At 41.4% G+C, this 21150-nt stretch overlaps 1 protein-coding gene across 1 annotated transcript in view; it reads left to right on the top strand.

The window, feature by feature from the left end:
- STK39 (serine/threonine kinase 39) overlaps positions 1-21150 on the top strand; it is a 293026-nt gene that overhangs the window by 84500 nt on the left and 187376 nt on the right. The window contains exon 5 of the mRNA XM_001102299.5: positions 1741-1796. Within this exon, the coding sequence (XP_001102299.3) occupies positions 1741-1796 (56 nt within the window). The remainder of the gene's footprint in view (positions 1-1740; positions 1797-21150) is intronic.

Raw genomic sequence — 21150 nt, 5'->3', positions numbered from 1 at the left:
CACATGTTGCAGGCAGGTATTGACATTAACTTAGGCTAAATAGATGGGAAAAAAATACTTAAGAAAGAAACAAGTGAATACATTTTGATGAATTATATTGGTATCCTTGAGGATTGCTTCAGTGGCTTTCACTGAAATAAGAGTGGAATATAAAAAGGACTACATGGACTCATTTTAAAAAATCAGTCTTGGTAACTACTGTTGAATTATACTAATTGAACTAGATAGCACCTCTATCTTTCTAATACAAGCAAGACTATCCAAACATTGTAATATGTGAATTATTTTTGATGTGGTGGTGAGAGGGAAGGAGGAGGCACACATCTTTTGTGACATAAAATGTTAATTCTTTATATAGTCAAATCACATAGAATAGGAGTACTTGATGTTTCAAGTGAGTTAGTGCTACTTGGGCTCTTAGGAATTATTGCAAGTAAATAGCCATCTACCCATAATACTAATAATGTAATTCTCCTACCCTGAAATTTATATTTAATTATTTCTACTATATTTTTCTTTTTTTTTTTTTTTTTTTTGAGACAGAGTCTTGCTCTGTTGCCCAGGCTGGAGTGCAGTGTCATGATCTCAGCTCATTGCAACCTCTGCCTCCCGAGTTCAAGTGATTCTCCTGACTCAGCCTCCTGAGTGGCTGGGATTACAGGCACCTGCCACCATGCCTGGCTAATTTTCATATTTTTAGTAGAGATGGGGTTTCACTATGTTGGCCAGGCTGGACTCCCACTCTTGACCTCAGGTGATCTGCCCGCCTCGGCCTCCCAAAGTGCTGGGATTACAGGCGTGAGCCACTGTAGCTGGCCTATATTTTTCAATAATTAGAAAAAAAATTACTTTAGAAATCAAACTTATAAATTGCAAATTGTCGTTTTTCAAAGTACTAAGATTACACAGGTTTTATATGGTGAAGAAATATACTATATAACAATTAGTATTTATAATCAGTCTCTCACCAGAGGAGAGAAGTTCATTTTTCAGAAAGAGAATTAACTTGGAATTGCACCCCAAATTGAAGTGGAAGTGGAGGAGCTTTACATAGACTGGGCTTTAATACTTGATAGAATGACAGTAGTGTGAGTTTTTGGGCAGTCTCTAACTCTGAAGCATAAAATAGAGAGTCTACTTACTGATGATTTAATTAAATTTGGATAATTATTTCATAGAAAATATTTCTTTCTAAAATGCTAACTCTCCCCCAGGAGTAAACTATAAAATGACAGTTGAATCCTTACACCTTTTTTTTTTTTTGGAGACCGAGTTTCACTCTTGTTGCCTAGGCTGGAGTGCAGTGGCGTGGTCTTGGCCCAGGTTCAAGTGATTCTCCTGCCTGAGTATCCCAAGTAGCTGGGATTACAGCCACTTGCCACTGCGCCCAACTAATTTTTGTATTTTTAGTAGAGATGGGGGTTCCACCATGTTGGCCAGGCTGGTCTCAAACTCCTGATCTTAGGTGCTCCACCCGCCTTGGCCTCCCAAAGTGCTGGGATTACAGGTGTGAACCACCATGCCCAGCCTATCCTTTTAAGCTTTAAAATCTGTGATATAATCTTAATGTTTATGAAATTATTATTTAACCTTTAAAATATGTGATATAATCTTAATGTTTATGAAATTATTATGTTAAAGAGCTACATTGTATGATATGTTTTAAAATCTTCCTGAGTGAATCAATACACTATAAAGTCTGTACCCTACAATTTATTTTCTATTTTTTTTTTCTAATAGGGATTTGAAAGCTGGTAATATTCTTCTGGGTGAGGATGGTTCAGTACAAATAGCAGGTAAAACTGATAAATAGAAAATTTTTTTACTTGATTACAGAAGTGTTACAGTTTCAAGGCATGTCGAATCATTCCTGAGAAATGAATAAATGCATGTAATCTCTTTTAAGAATGATATTTACAGAATGTTTGGGTCTGAAGGATAACATGTTTTCCTTTTGTTTTGATAAGTCATTAGATCATCCTGTGAAAAATACCATTTTAGTACATAGCTTTTTGATAAAGAACAATTTTACTTTCAATTTTACTATGTTTTCTGCCTTTCACATTTTATAATGGTAATACTCATATAACTTCAAGAAATGCACTTGTAAAAACGTTTTTCGATAGGTTTGAAAATTTAAAGCATCATACACATCAATTAAAAACTAATTTATTTCTTAAGAGGTATCTGAAAGAATTGTGAACATTAAAAATCTGGGCCATGTTTTGTTCTTAACTCTGACCCAACATAGCTATTCCTGACAAAGCTGGTAGGCTGGGGATGCAATGAATGAATGTTGCATGAACACGCAATATCAGGTGAGCACCTTCCGTGTTCAAAGCCTCTATTTTGTTATTGGCCCTAGAGTAGCCTTAAAGGCCTGAGATAAGATGTAGCCACGTCCATATTAACTCTTGCTTTACCCATGTTGTTGAAAGTCTGTCTCAGCAATCCTTTTAGCTTTCATGGTTTCTTTAGGGGGTGTTCTTGGCATTTTTTGGCCAGACAGTCCTTCCCTATACTGGACTGACCCTGTCATTGCAGAGAAGAGGAAGATGAGCCCACTTGTACCCATCACCTGGTTTCAATAATTATCAATCTTTGGCAATTCTTGATTCATCTGCTGCTCCGCCCCCGACAACCCCCCAACTCTGGTGCCTCTCCTCATCGTGGACGCTGGATTTTGTTCTTGAGCCATCTGAGTTAGTGCTTTGTGTGTGCATATCTTGTCCTCATGAGTGGACTTTATCCCACAGGCTAGGGACAGTTTGAAAAAGTACTTCAGTTAAACAAGTAACAGCTGAAAAACATCTGTGGGCAAAAATTTCAAACTATCCAGTCCCCAAAATTTCAAACTCTCCAAACTAACTAGTTGTTCAGAGTGCAGGCTCTGTGTCAGCTGACTTGGTCAAAATTCTGAGGCCACCACTTAGTAGCTCTGCCACCTTGGGCAAGTTACCAAACCTTCTTAAGACTCAGTTTCCGTAAAGAGGGGTAAAAATATAAACTACTTCATCTTCTTTGGTGAAATCAAGGTCCAGTGATCTCAACAGTGGCCGACACATAATAGGCATGCAGCAAATATCAATAACTACTGTTTTACCATGGCTGCTGTTGCTACTACTGTTGCTACTGTTACTACTGTTACTTCTGTTACTATGACTAAGAGGATCACACTGATACTCCCTTGCACTGACTGGAGATCATGTGAACCTGGAATTGTCCTGCCAGAGCTTCAGCTCTGAGGAGAGTTTATGACTTATCAAAAGGTGATACTTATTAATTATGGAATTTGGAAGCTAACTTGCCATTAATCTTGCTCTAAGCTGATAAGGAAGTGCAACTAATTTTCTGTTTTATGATGAAATGATGATTTCTCACAAAAAGGGTCAAGATAGTGAACTGCCTTTGAAATGTGAAGGCTGGTCAACCCCTGCCTTATTCTGTTACTTGGTCTTCTGCCAGTCATCTCTTCCCATTATTCTTGTCAGATTAATGATCTGAGCCTCTTCCTGAGCCTTCTGGAACACACTGTCCTTTTCTTTTTCCCAGTAGGAATCCCCGAGGTAAGATCTCCTGACTTTTTCCCTCTGTCACAGGCCTTTGGGTTTTTCCTCACTGCCGAGGTGTCTGTTGTGACCCAATACGTGCCTGCACTGCGGGGGGCTGCTGAGTTCAGAAGGGCTCAGGCAGGAAGCCCCTGCGCGGGGTGGTTGTGGGAATTAAGTGAATTGAAGTGTAGAGAGGGCTATGCCTTTTCTGTGCCTGGCATGTGCTGAGGACTTTGTGTTCCAGTCATCCGGGGCATCCTTGGTATCTTTTTGAGTATGCAACTTCATGCTTGTGTAATAACAGAAATTGGAATGGCCATTTTCCAGATGTATGGGGGCTGCTTGACAGGCACCTAAATGTACAGCTTTGGCCTCTCTGGAACTATTGCTTTCTGGAATTCCCATTTAATTTCACCCATATTCTCTGACCTGATCATAACATCGAACTAACACAGTATTTAAAGTTTGAATTTTTAAAGTGTTAACTGTAATATAAGGTTATTGCCTTAAAGCATTTTTAATGTGTCCTTGGAAAGGTAGATGTTACTGCTGTCTTCATTTTATAGGGGATTGACTTTCTTGGTCAGGCACTTGGTCACTGCCTGAACAAAAACGAGGACCAGGAGTCTCTGGATCTTTTGCTGGCATCCTTGTCGGTGGGTGAGATAGAGGAGGTGGGGGGAAGAGTAGAACGTGGAGACTCAGCAATGGCAGGAGTGAGATAGTTCCTTTTTGTTGTTACTTGGACAAATAATACATTGCTTTTACCCAGACTGTTTTTGCTCTTTTCCCTTTGTATCTTTATGCCTCTGAGGGGAAAGTAAGGTTTGAGGGAGGGGAGGTGGGGCACCTGTAGTTTGAAATAAAAGTTAAGAAGGGGAGAAGTTAAGTTTGTATTTATTTGAGTATGATATACATTGCCCACCTTGAGAGTATTATTGTGTGCACTGTTTTTCAGAAAGGGCATTTTTGCTATCCTAATAGAAAACATAATGATTTTTATTTTTTTAGGGGAAACACTCACTTTTACATATGTGTAAATTCCCTTTTCAGAACTTTTTATCAGAAAACAGATGAAAGGGCCTGATTTAGACCATGAGAAAACCTCACTTTATTATGCAGCTAGAAGTGTGGTGGATAGGGTAATGTGCCTGGCTCTGTTTAACACAGCCCAAATTCTCTGGGAAGAATGTACCTTTCTATTGAACATGGGTATAAAATCAGGAACTAATGTGTCTTGAGTGCTTCCTGTGTGTAAGGCCAGGTGTTAGGTTCTGAATGCTATGAGTCTCATTCAGTCCTTAGCACAACTCCATGGGGAAGGTACTATTGCATCCATTTTACTAGGAGAAACTAAGTTACAGTGGGGAAGTCAGTTGTCCAGGCCACACCTAGAATAAGCGGCGTGTCCACGCTTTGGGTTTGGGCAGTCTGACTCTAGAAACTGCCAACTCACATCTGTGGGATTTCCAGGAGGAGGACCTTAAATCTGGATTTAAATGACCTCACTTTGAGATGGAATATACCACAGCAGTCACCATCTCTTCCATGTCTCTGCATAAGTCGATTCCCCTTAGGACCAGGGAACATATTCAGCACCTTCTTCCTCCTTGCTCCTTCAGGTTGAAATACAGGGGTGTCCCTGGTAAGGTTTCAGTGGATAGGAGAAGCAACCATCTAAGCGTCATTTGGTATAGAATTAAGCTCAGTAGTGACACCACACTTTTCAGACTGGAAAACTTCAGGTTTGATATAGTGAACTAGAACCTGAGGACTGCTTACTCAGGGTTTAAGAGAAAATGCTTTCCTTCTTACTGTACCTTCTATGCTTAGAGGTCCGGTGTGTGTAACTTCCTGATAATCAACTTGGATGCCTTGGACAATGTAATAGGTTTTGCCGCGCTCACTGTGTGATAGAAGGGGGAGTGGCTACTTGAAAGTCATGTTCTTCCCACGGCATAGCATTTTATTTTCCAGTTTGATGCCCTGTCATATTGTCGGGAAGAGCTTAGGGCTTTGGCTAATGACTAAGCCTGTTTGTCCAGAATTAATGAGAGTCACTATTTTGAGCAAACAGAAATTCATATGAAACGGATCACTTTGGGGTGGTTTCTGCAAATCTATTTAAGATTAAAAAAAAAAAAGTGGCTCCTCTTAATGTTGTATAAAAATGTTGATTTCAGCACATTTGATATATAAAGAGCTTTGTAGACACTTACTACTACATTATGTAAGCTAGATCTCATGCTCATTTTCACTTACTTTTGCCTTTGAGGTGTGTGTGCTATGGTTTGAATTTTGTGTGCCCTCCAGATGCATATGTTGAATCCCGATCACCAATGTGATGGTGTTAGGAGGTGGGACCTTTGGGAGGTGATAAGATCATGAGGGTTAAACCCTCATGAGTGGGACCAGTGCCTTTATAAAGAGGCCCCAGAGAGCTGCCGTGCCCTTCTACCATGTGAGGACACAAAGAGAAGGCACCATCTATAAACAAGAAGTTGGGTCCTTACCAGATAGTGAATCTGCTGGTGCCATGGTCTTGGACTTCCCAGCCGGAAGAACTGTGGTAAATAAGATTTTGTTATTTTTAAGTCACCCAGTCTAAGGTATTTTGTTACAGTAGGCCCAATACACAAAGACAGTGCTTATGTGTGTGAATGTGAATTTCCCTTCCCTGATTTTACGTAACAGAAATAAAAATCGCTACTGAGCAAAAGCAACCTGGAACTCTAGAAAGTTACCATCAAACTGCCTCAAGTATGCACATCCATTCAAATCAAGCTTATGCCCTGGGTTTTTCACTGTCCAAAGTACATTGGTAGAACTTTGGGTAGCATCTCTTATTTACTGGGAGGGAGATTATATCCTTATTAGCCTTGAATGCATCTTCAGTGTAAGTCTGCATCTTGAACACTGAAAACCCCATGACTAAAAGTGCCGGGAAAACATGCAACGAAACTTAACTTGCTTCTGTCCCTTCGACGTTATCCATAAGGAGCCAGAAGAAGGTGTGCAAGGTGGTTGAGTTTTTACACCCATAGCTGCTAGGTTCTTTCATTTTCCTTCTGTGCTATTTGGCCCTCATAAAGTGCACTTTGATGCAGAGGGTGGGGGTTGGAGAGTTATTTTTTTTGTGTTACAGGGATGAGAGGTTGCTGCTTTGAGCAAGGTAATATGGGCATCCGAGCAGCCCTGGAGTCAGCTTCTGATTAGTATGGGAAAGCTCCGAAAGTCCCCGAGGCATCCAGTCAGGAAATGATGTCATCACATTTATGAGCACCTTGGCACAGAGCAAGGGCTCTGACACCAGACAGCCATGGTTCAATCCTGGCATTGCTTCTTCTAGCTGTGTAACCAATTTATTTAGCTTCTCTGTGCCTCATTTTGCACATTTGTGTAATGAAAATATACTACAGAATTAAAGGAGTTAAAACACATTTTATTTTAGAATTTGCTAACTCATTGCTTTTGTATTGAAATTGGGATGGTGTCCTCTAATTACTTAGGGTATGGTAAGCTCACAGTGGCTAGGGAGGCAAGGCCTTAGGCACTCCATCTGACCTCCTGCCATATTGTTTTGCTCTTCTCTTCTCTTTGTTCCATCAATTTCCTCAGTATCACCAGAGTGAAGAATCTGCAGTATAGATCTGACCGTATCTTCCTCTTGCATAAAGTTTATAAGCATTGTTGTTGGAATAAAGCTCCAGCTTCCTAATAGTGGCAGTTGAGGGACCTGCCTCTAGTTTTGTCTGCAAGTGCTTTCTGCTATGACTTGAAATGCTTATAGCTTCTTGTTCAGGGTTCCCCTTTCTTACTTGAGTGACTTCTTTTCATGACTCATTCATGAAGAATTCTTTCCTTGAGAAGCCTTTCCTGATCATTTCCTCCACCATGCCCACCTGCACCGGGCTAAGCGCCTTACCCTGGTGGTTTGAAAGGGTTCTCTCCGTCCTCTAGCTAGCCTATGACACAGCACTGAAATTGGGCCTCTACTTTACTGTCTTCCCTTCAGACTGGATACTTCCCAGAGGGAGAAACTCTGTGTTGTTCATCGCAACATCCCCAGATAGTACCTGACACATGGCAGGTGTGCCTGAACTTTGGGTCAGTGCAGTCTGCCTCGAGGCACGCGAGACACTCTGTCTCAGCGGCAGGTTATGCAAGTACATGTGCCTGTCGGTGACAGAGGGAGCAGATGTGAGGCATAGCTGAGAGTTCAAATGAGTAAGAATATATCAGCTTACCAGGGAGGGAGGCAGAAATATTTTAAATATTTAGGTATGTATACTACTGCATATTTTAAAGGCTGAAAATAGTTTTTAATGAGCGATATCACTTCTGATATTGGACAAGCACTGCCCTAGCCAGCAAGCAATGAAATGATAAAGTTAAGAGTGAAGCAGAGAACGTGAATGAAGAGGCACTGGTTATACTCAGAAAACAGAATACACATGAAAATTAAAATCCGTTGGGGGGTGTTTAAGTGTTCTATAGTGAGCCAAAATATTTGTTTTGCGTTTCAGGAACAGTTTATAACTATGTGAATTACGGTTTGATGAATTATGACAAAATTCTCATACATGAATTTTTTTTTTTTTTGGCATAAGTGAATAAGGACAGTAAGTTAATGTGGCTCCCTGATTTTTGGTGTCTCGACAAATGGTAACATTTGTTAAAAACTCTAGAATGAACCAAGAATGTAGTCAGTTCTGGAAACTGAGGTTTTCGTTCCAGCTGTACACCATCAGTGAGAAATACTTGAGGAGATTGTAAGCAGCTTCTCATGCTTTAACAGCTGCTAGCAGTTGTTTGAGCAACAACATAAGGAAATGTTACTGGGTGAACCTCCGATGGAGGAGAACCACTTTGCTCTACTCCCCTGCTGGAATTTTTGCTCAGCTGTGCACGTTTAGCTACAGCGGGGACACGGTTGAGCTTCACAGAAGAGTGTCTAGGGGGTCATGAGGCAGATGGGACCCAGTCTCCCTCCTTCCCTCTCTTTTTTCCTTCGTGTAAGGGCCTGCAATATCATTATTAAATTAAATTTCACCTATTACCAAAAGCTACAGAGGTCTGGCTAAAATAAGAGTTTTTAGACTTGAAAGCCGAGCATTTCAGTCCTTTGCTTATTTTTTTGTTTATTTTTCTTTTTCCCAGAACCTCCATTTGTATAGCCTGCTCCTTCTGTGGGGGAAAAGGTAAACGTTAGGTGTTTGGTTTCAGTGTATCCTCAGTGGTTAGTTGACAGGTATTTATTGAGCATTTGCTATTTTCTAGGCACAGTCCTCTGAGCTGACACAGTGGTAAGCAATGGAGACATTGTGTCTACTGTCATGGAGTTTATAGTTTAGGAGACACAGACATTAAACAGTTAACTATATAAATTTAAAAAATATGTTAAGTGTGAAGGGAATGCATATATCTGGGTAACTTAAGTTAGCCACTTTAGGACTAGTTGAATAGGTTGTAATGGGGATAAATCTTAAATATGTATTATAAATAGGAATAGGTTTTGGTCAATAACATCTTATAAATTATTGCATGTATCGTATGTTGATCATAGATTTTTTAGGAAATTTAAATAACGTTAACCTGTGTTTATGTTCTATGGAATATGATTTAACACTTGATTGTATGTAGTACCCTTGAGGACACAGTAGCCAATCTAGGCCCCCCGTGGTCGTTAACTTACTGTCCTTACCCTTTGCTGGCCATAGTTTGTATCAGCTGTAAAATGATGTGCTTAGGTTCTCAAATTCCCTTTCAACTCTAACAAATGGATACCTTCAATAGAGAACTCTGTGACCCCTGTGTGCAGAACTGCGCTTCTCACAGTCTTTCCCAATTCTTTTAATTCTTTCCCATTCTTCTATTGAGTAGGCCAGAAATCTTGATGTTCCTCGATCCTTGTCTTTCTCTTGGACTCTACACCCTGTCCAATATGTTAGTAAATCCTATGGTTGACTATATTTCATCAGCCCCCTGCTGTCATCCTGGTCCACAGACCCATCAGTTCTTGTTTGGATTATTATGGCAGTCTCCTAAAAGGGCCTCTTCTTCTGCCTTTGTGGTCTGTTCTCTACACGGCATTCAGAGTACTGCTGTTAAACTAAGTTGACTTGTATTATGCCTTTCCTCAAAACCGTCCAACCCCTTCCCATTTCAGAGTGAAAATCAAGATCCTTAAGGTGCCTCATGAGGCCTTATAAGATCTGGCCCCTCATTATGTCATTGATCTCAGCTCTTAACATCTTCCTCTTCAGTCAAACTGGCCTCCTTACCTTGCATGCTGCTGCCTCGGGATCTTTGCATGGGCTGTTCCTTTTTTCCGGAATACTCTTTTCCTTACCTCCTTCAGATATTGGCTCAAGTGTCACATCATTGAGACTTCCAGGCCTCATGTTGTAACCCCCCTACCCTATATTTTGTATTCACTGCCCTTCTCTATTTTCTTTATTGTACACATCAGCGTACTCTCTATCAGTGGCTCTCTTAAGGTGTGCTCCTAGAGCAGCAGCAGCAGCATAAACTTGATAAAAATGCAAACTCTTATGCTCTTCCACCCTAGACTTCTGAATCGGAAATTCTAGAGGTAGGGCCCAGCAATCTGTGTTTTAAGAAGCCCTCTAAGAGTTCTGAAACAAGCTGAAGTCTGAGAACTACTGCTATGTATTATGTTTTGTAATTTAGCTTTTATCTGTATTGACCTCTCCCCCTTACCCCTGCCCCAACTTAAAAGTCAGCTCTGTGAGAGCAGGGGTTTCTGGTCTACAGTCCCAGTACTTAGAACTGGAAGTGGCACTTAGTAAGATCTTGGCAAACAGTTGTCAAATGAATTAATAAACATCTGACTATATAGTAAATTTAGATTAAAAGAATATTGAGCAATAGTTCAGTGACTCTTCAATGTTAGGATTTTTCAGTGTGAGGTTTTCTTTTATCACAGATTTGGAAATCTGTAGATTCTTTGATGATTCAACTAATCCTTCTGAAAACTTTGTAAAAAAATGGTGTGCATTGTTTCCTTAAATACTTGTAGCAACTGGAGTTGTGTTATTTTAATCTCCCATAGGGATCATATCTTTAACATGTACAGATGGGCTATTGTGGCTTAATGGAGGCTTCTGATAGTAGGGCTGGTTGAGTGGAGATTTGTATAAAAAAGATCACCTGCAGGTATATGAATATTGTATTGGAAATTTAGACTTATTAATATTTGATCTAAGTTGTTCGTGCCTGTCTCTGCGAATATGGCCAGCCAGGAGCCCTCGCTCACTTTGGAAGCTTGCCTTTGGCTTGGGAAACAGTAATACCTGTATAATATACTTACCTGGTGCTCTCCTTACAACAAGTCTGTCGGTTCAGCACAATAGTTCCTTCAGATGAAGCGTCTGAGGACTGCTGAGCAATTGTGGACTTGTTTAAGGTCATTCTGAAAGTCATAAAAGCATTTCACTCTCAGATCTCCTCAGACTTCACTGCACTTCTTGCCATTAGGTTTTGCCCCTACCCCACCAATGTATTTCTTAACTCTATGCCTTTTGACAGTTCAGCAGCCCCAGGGCTCAGTTCCTTCCGTTGTAAAGTAAGGAAGGTTGACAAGATGTTCTCCAAGGACCTATCTTGCATAAAATGTTCAAATAACCCTTCATTAGCTGCAGTCACTAAAGACATTCTCAGTACTATTTTAAAGAATTCAAATCAGAGGATTATCTTGGGCATAGAGAGGAGAGTAAGCCAAGGCTCTGTCCTGTGGCTGCTTTTACCAGAGCATCTTTAAAAATAGTCCTCCCACCCCACACTGGGGATCCAGGGAAGAATGGTTATGTGGTGTGGGAATTATCTGTGTTTTGCCTTTGTTCAGTGTAATTATCTTATTTAATAGAAAGTTGACCACTAGTGAGCTCTTGGTCACGTGTATTATCGGACTTGAAAAAGCTGTCTCTTGGCCTGGGACCTTCAGCACAGCTGGGCTGGGACTCCTGCTTCAGCCTTCCCTTATGTTGCTGCTCCAGGTGTGACCACTGACTCCACTTCTTACTGAAAACTCACCTGCTTTGGGGCAAGGGTGTAGCTCTGACATAGATGGGCAGATTATCTGTGGTTTGCCATTTTGTTCAACTGTTGCTCTCCATTGCTGTGGCTAATTGACTGTATCTGTCAACTGAACTTTGAGCCAAATATAATTGGCATTGACCACTTATTCTTTTTGTCCCTTTTAAGCCTGTGTTGCCTTGATTGAGAGAATGGCTGAGGAATTGGGGAAGGAGTAGCAGCCTCTGTTTTTACCAGGAATCATCCCGTTGAATTTTTTTTTTTTTTGAGACAATCTTGCTCTGTCACCCAGGCTGGAGTGCAGTGGCATGGTCTCGGCTCACTGCACCCTCTGCCTCCTGGGTTCAAGCGATTCTCCTGTAGCTGGGACTACAGGCGTGTGCCACCACGCCTGGCTAATTTTTTGTATTTTTAGTAGAGATGGGGTTTCACCATGTTAGCCAGGATAGTCTTGATCTCCTGACTTCGTGATCCACCTGCCTTGGCCTCCCAAAGTGCTAGGATTACAGGTGTGAGCCACCGTGCCTGGCCTGAATTTTTCTTTCAATTTGTCTGTCGTGAATTGATTTGATTTCCTTGTAGAAGGTGCAAAGGATGTAGCCTATTTGAAGGAAACTGGTTGATGGCAATGTCAAGAGTCTACATATGAGACCCCAGTCACAGGAAGGCTTGCTTCTTTGTGTTTATTTTAAAAGATGAAACTCTACCTTTATGGACTGTCTTATGATTTCTTCTTTTGCTGTCAGGAAAGGCTGTGAAATTGTCATTCTCTGATGTTTCAAAGAAGGTCATGACTACTGCTCCCTCGTTAATAGGCAGGGAAGATGGATTTGTCTAGAGCAGTTGATACGTGACTCTCTAGGGCCCAGACTCAGGAAATACTGTAGGATTATGTTTTTTGACTGTGAATGACTTGGACACCATGCCATGGTTGGGACCATGCATATAGAGCCAAACAAAGCCATTGAACACCATTTGCTTTCAAGAAGGAATACATAGAAATGAAAACCAGGAGGCTGATGTGGGGTGAGGGGAAGGGATTGGGTGGGAGTGAGGGTGTCAGAAGAACCTCTTTGGTTTTACCTGGTTCCTCTTGGGGTACCAGGTTCTCTCCCAAGCAAGATGGGTGGTGTGTCCCAATATGTAGTGGTATGTGAATAACTGATTACTAATAGTAAAGTGCCAACATATTTATTGACTTGCTTAAAAGATAAGCAATTCAAGGTTATCACTCTAATAATATGATATCAGGTTGGTGCAAAGGTAATGCAGTTACTGCCACTGCTTTTAATTTAAAACTGCAATTACCTTTGCACCAACCTGATATCACCCTTACGCAATTCATCAGAGGTTTTCACAAATGAGAGAGAAAGGAGTAGTGCCACATAAATCTGTGCTAAGAATGATGTTTACCTATAGCCTTTCTCCCAGTACCATCACACCTGCAGTGAGCAGCTGTTACTGATAAACCATTAGTAAGATTTGTGATTATAAATTATTTTCATGCACTTAAAAAAGATTTCATAAAAATCTGTGTATTCCCAAAGAGGTGTGCCATGTCTATGAATTTATTCTACTGGACATATGTGACACAGTTGAGAATAACTGGGTTAGATCATTCTGTGTGGGATATCATTTATGTTTTTAGAATTGCCCTTGAACTTACTGTGTCATAAGACACATGAATATGCACACATAAATACTTTTTTCCTGCTCCTCTTTCTCCCCTGCCATGGTTCTCTTCATCTGAGAGGTGAAAGAGGAACCTGTGGAGTTGGCTGTGCATTGAGATCTTCCAGTCCCACTGAATCATGCCATAGTGCCTGCTAGGAAGACAGTAATCTAGAGCAGTGCTTCTCTTCTTCGATGTGCATTCAGTCAGCTGAGTATCTTGCTCCAGTCCAGATTCTGATTCAGTAGGTCTAGAGTGGGACTCAAGATTCTGCATTTAAAGCCTCACAGGTAATGCTGGTCTCGTTTATGGACCCCACTTTGAATGACAAGGGTCTAGACTAGGATGTCAAACTTATTTCTGTCTCCTATTTTCCTAGAAGTGTGTTATTTTCTTTGTTGTAGGTTTATGTAAGTATAGCCCCAACAGCAACTATTGGCAAAAAAGTGAATTAGATTCTTTTTGCAGTATGTTTTCTTCCCCCTTGAGATGCCTCTGCATTTACTTGTTTTAATTTGTGCTTCTGGCATTAAAAGCCATGCTTGATACTGGAGCTGTTTTAAAATCCAAAATTGCACTGTGTGCTAAACTGTTTTCTTGCTAATTGTTTACCAAGTCCTTTTGGGGATTGCAATGACTTTGGCCTCTGATGCAATGGTTAACCCTTAGCAGTCAGGAAGTATGAATCAATGTGGCTAGACTGAGGAAAGGCAGGAGACTGTAAGAGTTAAGAATCCGTTGGGTACAAATAACAGAGCACTGGTCTGAAAGGAGATTAAGCAGCAGAAACATTAATTATCTCACATAGCAAGAAGTCTGGGCATTTGGTTTCAGAGTTGGTACAGGGGCCTAGAGATGTCATGGAGGTCATGGACTCTTTCCTACTTTCCCTTCTGTGCTGCCAGTGGGGGTTGGGCAGCACCTGCCGGCATGGGTTGTATCACTCCCTTACGTCACATCTTCATGGGCTGTCTTCATGGGCTGTTGTCACTACTAGCATCACCTCTTCACATGACCATTCTCAAACAGGAAGGAGATTGGGGAGCAAAGGAGCCTTGTAGGATGGTTCTTTTATTCAGGAGAAAAACTTCCCTGCAAGAGCCTGTACTGTATTATCTTAGGATCTTATAGGTCAGGACTAGGGCAGAGCCACTGACCATTCACTGCTGAAAAAGAATGATATGCCATTATTGGCTTAGATCAATAAGATGAATCTCCCAAGGCCTGGCAAACAAAATCAAGATTCTGGTAGAAAAGAACAGGATATGGATGTTGGGCAGTCAACCAACAGTGTGTGCTCCAGGAACTGATACTGAGAACCAATCATATTCTAAGCTTCTCATTGTAAAGCTTGAGGACCTGTTGCTCAAAGAAGGAAACGAGCAGGCAGTGTCATTGGGACTTAACATTTAGGCTAGGCCTGTTCAATTTTAAAGCACCTCTTTGGAGTGGAAACATGGCTCCTTTGTATGCGCTGTGTCTTCCCTTGCTGCCTGTCTTCTTTCTGTTAGTTTTAGGGATTGTTGATGGCAGGCTTACTAGAATCAGGATCCCACAGTATGCCTCTGAATAGGGGCCACATATGTTACATCACACACATTGCTATCTGGCCTTTTTGGCTGTGGGTGTGCTGGAATACCACTATAATAATAGAAGGAAAACTACTCCTATGTGTAAAGTGGCATGATTTCAAGAAGGAAGCCAGCTCAGTGAGTGTGGGTGGCTGCTGCTCCAGGTCTTGTTGCATCTTGACTTGGCCCACTGGGCTTTCTACTCTGCTTCTTGCCCTGAGCTGTGCTGCATTCTGCTGAACACAGCGCAGGTGCCCAGAAGTGCAACACCCACCTGGAAGATTTAAGTTATCCCTCTGCCTCCTTTGAGTCAGGACAGCAGAAAGCTTTCTCCTGCTCTGGGTTGCAGGGTTTCCTAGTGTAGGTTGGAGGGAAAGGGTGGCCCTCCCAGTTTGCACTCAGACTTGGCTTTCAGTGCCCAGAGGTCTGGTGACATTCTGATGATGGTCAGGCTCCAGGAAAGTGAAAAGTTGCGCCCTTTTCCTCTATAAACAAAAAGAAAACAAACAGAAGAATTAGTATCCAAAGGCTGGATTTAATTATACATAAACATAAAGCAGAAGTGGTGATTTGGTCAGTTAAAGGAGCGAAAGCACTTTGCTAAAGTATACGATAATTGAATAAGCATTGCAATCAGAAGGAAACAATACTAGAATCTTGTTGGCTTCCATATAAATGCTGAATTATGGCCTAGGATGAGCTTTCCTGTTATTCTCAAATGCCCTGGAGGGAGAAAGATTTTGACCAGAGAGTGCTATGATCAGAAACTGCACTTTAGGAAGATTAATGTGGATGTAATAAGTAAGTCTGGACTGCAGTTGGAAGAGGCATGCCTCTGATTCTGTAACTGCTAACTGCTAAAGCCCTGACTTTCCCTGGTCTGTGTTTTTCTTCTCTCACCAAGAAAATCAGGCAAAAGGGCCCTGGGAATTAGCAGCAGAGGATGGTGCCTTCAGTGCTGAGTGTAGTATACTGGGCCCATTAGCATGTTTCTTGTATTTATGTTGTTTAGGTCATGTCATAGTCATTCTATTTAAGTTAATATATTCCCCCATGTTGGCTCTCACTAAAAGGCCAGGATTGTGTCGAAATCAAAGCTCTGTTAGCCCATGGTGTCTAAACCCACACGGTGCATGTACACAATTGTGCACAGCCATGTGTACCGGGCATAAGTGGATGCTGTACAACTGACACACATCCTAGTACAAAAATAATAAGAAAATAAGGAACTACATGGTTAAAAAAAAAAGCTCTCTTTAGTCTGTTCCCAACAGAATTAGGAAAATATTTGCTTCTGTTTTCTACTCATTATTATACAGTTTGCATAATTGAAGTCACAATGTACTTCTTTAATCATCCAACGTTGGTGGTATAACATTTTAAGGAAACCTGTGGGACTCGGGAAGGCCGGATGCTGGCAGCCCTGAAAATGTTCCCGAGTGTTTAGAAGAACATTTCAATTTTGTCAGTCAAGTCTTGAGAGTCTCTCATGAGAAAAAAAAAAACAACTGGGACTCAAACCAAATTATAAAGGGATTGGTTTTGATATAAATATGACATTTAGGATTAACCAGTGAACCTCAAACCAGTTTTTCTGTGTTGGGTAATCACAACTTGATCTTTACTCAGAGAAAGAGCTTAGGAGTTGTGGAATCTTAACCCCATTATTGCATTTTGCATTTCCTTCTCAATAAAGAAAAATACATTGAACTTTCCAGAAAAGGAGACTAGGGCTAAGTAACTGACTCCTTTCTGAAGGACTATGAATTTTATTCAGACCCTCAATAACTTGCTCTGTGTTCCTTGGCAAGTCATCTAATCTTTTTTATTCCTTCCTCTTTTCTTAATTCCAATACCTACTAAATCATCATATTTTCTTAAGAATTGGTCTAATCCTCTCCATTTGCAACCTCTCTATTCATATACCGGCTCTGTTGATTTTTCTCCTGGGCTATGGTTGTGGTCTTCCCTGCTTCTAGTCTTTTTCCTTTGCTGAACATCCCTGCATGGTCACTTTTTCCAAATGTTCTTCTTCTCTAACGAGAAAGGGAACGACAGCTGTTAATTGAATCAGGTATAAGTTCCTTTACCTGGTACTCAGACTCTGTGGTTGGTTGGGCCCCTCAACAATCTCACCTAGTACTTCCCTGCTTTTAAAAATCATTGCCTCCATGGAAAAGAAGCTGCTAGTAGGAAAGAACTTTCAGGGTCCCCTGAAGCTGTGGGGGCTCCTGTTGCTCCAGACTCCCACTCAGCCACTTAGGCATCAGTGTCTCTTTTAACTCATTGTAGCTACATTTTAGGAAGCTCTGAACTCTCAAACATTGATCCTGTTACTCTCTGATCAAAGGTTGAAGTGACCTAAGTCAATGTTGTTCAAGCACAACTCGGGTTCCTTTTCAAAGAGAATAGCAGATACTGCAGAAGTTTGAGGTAGGTGAGGCTTGGGTACTCACCCACAGCCTCCCTTACAGGTTTTAGAGAAATCAACTTTTAGACCAAATTTTGCCCTTGGTTAGCAAGCGAGCCCCTAAACAGTTCTCACAATTTGTTCTGTAAGCTCAAGGAAATCCCAGTTCTTTTTCCTCATAGGTGAATGAAAAATTCATTAGAGGCAGACATGCCAAGATTCCAGATGCAGTTTTTGTTTTATCCTTATGCTTGCTATTAGGAATCCAACCATCCACAGAACTGGCTGGGGTATAGTCTACAGTTGGGCTGGACTGGATTGTTTTATTCTGTTCGTGCAAGAGTGAGGAGTATATCTGAAATATTTTAGCCACTCTCTGTGTGCTAAGAACCTTTATTTTCAGCAGTGAAAGTCCATTTCTAACATGTTTCATACCTCTCAACAGGTCACTGTTTTCCCTAATAGTAACTCCTTTCGACACTTAGTCACCTGGCTTATACTCATCTATATTTAGATTTGGATAATAGAAATACTTCCAGCAGCTGCCTCTGGCATGCTGAGTTGAGTGCTATCTGAACCCCCCTAGCACTGGACATTCTTGGTTAGAATGCCAGCTGACCACCTAAGTTGTGGTATCACACGGCATATGTTGAAGTATTTTAGGTAAATTTTAGACATCATAACCACACAGTTGGCAGACTTTAGTTTTGCAGACTAAATTAGGCAGGAGAAATCTCTTTTCCAGTTTTTTAGAAATGAATTTGTTGCCAACTACAGTAAGAAAGGGAGTTTTTTCATAAAGATTCCAATGTTTGGCTTCCCTGGGAAAACTGGGATATCCAGCAATCCTGGGTCTGCATTTCTTTATGGCAACTTTCTCCTGGTGCCAAGCAACAGGGGCCTGCCTTGGACCTTGGTTGGAGGGTGCTGACAGTGGGCTCCAGGGCTTCACACAGGGCCCAGCACTCCTAAAGTCTCCTGTCACAGAGACTGAGTATCAAGGGCCCTTGTCACTGAGACTGTAGCTGTTGGTTTTCAGGACCCTCTTTTCTCTATTGTATTCCTGCCTGGCTGCTGTAGGTGTTTTGAGTTTTTGACCCTTGCAGCTGTCAGTTTTTCTTCTTGGCTCCACACTTGTGCTTTGCTCATGCCATTTCTTTGTCGAGAATTTGTTTCCTGTTGGGCTTCCTCATCCAAGTCTTCACCTCATCTTCAAGGCTGGCTCCAAGGCCCACTTTGGAGATAGTCTTCCATGACCTTTATGGTTATAGCTCCTCTGCTTTTATACAGACAATGTGGTATTTGATTTTATACATTGCATTTGATTTTGCATGTTGTTTTATTGTTTATTGTTTTCATATGTTATCCTACTTAGGTGTGAATATTCTTTTTTTTTTTTTTTTTGAGACAGGGTTTCACTCTGTTGCCCAGACTCGAGTGCAGTGATACAGTCATGGCTCACTGCATCCTCGACCTCCTGGGCTCAAGTGATTCTCCCATTTCATCCTCCTGAGTAGGTGAAATTAACAGTTGCATGCTACTGCACCCACCTAATGAACCATCATGCCCGACAAATATTGTTAAAGTCAAGAAACATGTCTTCTCCTATTTTATCTCTGCCACTGTAAAATGTTTATGCTTATCCCTGCAGCCTTCTTGCCTTGCTTATGAAAAGGCATTGAGTAGCTTATTGATCTACCTAACAGTTGTTGTAAAGAATATTCATACATGGTAAAAAAAATATGAGTCTTATAAATATGAAAGTAATATAAAAATAGAGGCTGGGCATGGTGGCTCATGCTTATAATTCCAGCACATTGGGAGGCTGAGACAGGAGCTTTGCTTGAGCTCAAGAGTTTGAGACCAGCTTGGGCAACATAGAGAGACTGCATATCTACAAAAAATAAAAATAGATTAGATGGGCATGGTAGCACATGCCTGTAGTCATAGCTACTTGGGAGGCTGAGGTAGGAGGATCGCTTGAGCATGGGAGGTTGAGGCTGCGGTGAGCCATGATCATGCCACTGTGCTCCACCTTGGGCGACAGAGCGAGACTCTATCTGGAAAAAAATAAATACATAAATAAAAATAGGTCTAAATAAGAAGGCCAGTAAGGCCCAACCAGAAAGTTTAAGTCCCTTTCTGGAGTCATACAGTTGGGTAATAGTCTAGCCTTAGGCCTAATCACTGTTAACACTCAGATCTTGCCCATTAGTCCTGTGATGTTTCCTAGTACATCTGCCACTCTCCAAATCAGATAACCATACCTGCAGATCCTCCTCAAGGCTTAGTAGCATTCACACCTCAAAATAAGACCATGACTGATGTTACTGAGATCGCCCGTGCCAAATTACGCAAAGGTGATGAATGCACATCCAACTACTCACCAAGAGCCAGGGTGCTGGAGATGCTGTGTCATTAACAAGGCCATGCAGAAAGCCCTCTGCTGGTGCACCTGTTTAGCATGGAGGGTTGATGTACCTAGATGACAAAGCATCATGTGCAAGGGCAGTGCTGGTGAGGCCAAGGAGGTGATGGGATCAGGGAATAAAAAGTAAGTCGTTCAGTAGGGAGCTTACCATCTGAATCTGAGAGTAGTGATATAGGTAGGGCAGAAGAGGAAAGGGCAGTCAGGTTTACCTGTTATGCTGAAGGATTTTGACTTTTTCCTGAGGGGACAGGGAGCCTTGAAAGACGTTTTTTTTTTTTTGTTTTTTGTTTTTTGTTTTTTGAGACAGAATCTTGCTCTGTCACCAGGCTAGAGTGCAGTGGCATGATCTCAGCTCACTGCAACCTCCGCCTCCTGGGTTCAGGCAGTTCCCCTGCCTCAGCCTCTAGAGTTGCTGAGACTACAAGCATGTGTTACCATGCCCAGCTAATTTTTTGTGTTTTTTTTTAGTAGAAATGGGGTTTCATCATGTTGGCCAGGATGGTCTCGAACTCCTGACTTCGTGATCCACCTGCCTTGGCCTCCCAAAGTGCTGGGGTTACAGATGTGAGCCACCACGCCCCGCCTGAAAGACTTTTAAGGAGGGCTCAGTCCTGTGACATAGAAAGGCCTGGTCGCTGGAGCCTGGATCTGGGGAAGGAAGGGAGATGGGAACTTAGGAGGCTGCCGCAGAAGTCTTGGCAAGAAGTAATGGTGGATTAAATGAAGGCAGTGGCTGTGGAGAAGCAAAGAAGTGGATGGATTCAGAAGGTGTTAGAGCCTTTTTGTTATTAGGATGACAGCATTCTTTGTTGCTGCTGCTGTTGTTGTTTTTCTTAAAGTAGCTTTTACCCATATCCTCCAGTTATTCCTGCAGTCAGGAGATGGACTGGCTAACCTTATGTGTAGCCTTTGATTCCGTGTTGCCTGAGAAATGTCCATGGTTTTGGACCCAAGTGAATCTGGCTCTATTCCCTTTGGCTGTATAGATGGACCCCTTAGGAAACAAGGACGGCTTTTCACTGTTACTGTTCTGCCACCTCGTTCTAACTGTCATATGCAAGCTATCTCAACAGAATATACCAATTTTTTGTTTATATAACATAAGCACACTATGTGCTTTACTCAAAATGTTCTGTTACTGAGTGCATATAATCTATATATACATCAGCCATACATAGGAGCAAACTGTGTATTTATTCTGTAGTCATACAGGGAGTAGATGTTAGGATTGGTGTTTTCTGCTCCTGAAATTTTTGTTCTGAGTTTTAAAGACATTTAACCGTCTGTTTGAGACTTTAAAGTGAGTGTTCAAAGTGGAGGCTCTGAATAAATATATGAATCATGACAGACATATTGAAAGGGTATTGTCGGTAATAAATTGCTACTATACATCTTTTTCAGCTGTTTGTCTAACTTTTTAAAATGTGCAATATAAGCAGGTAGTATTTTTAAGGAAG

The sequence above is a fragment of the Macaca mulatta genome, chromosome 12, assembly GCF_049350105.2.
Source record: "Macaca mulatta isolate MMU2019108-1 chromosome 12, T2T-MMU8v2.0, whole genome shotgun sequence".
In the NCBI taxonomy this organism is placed as follows: Eukaryota; Metazoa; Chordata; class Mammalia; order Primates; family Cercopithecidae; genus Macaca; species Macaca mulatta.
The sequence above is the reverse complement of the archived record's forward strand: the minus strand, read 5'-3'. Positions and strand labels throughout refer to the sequence as shown.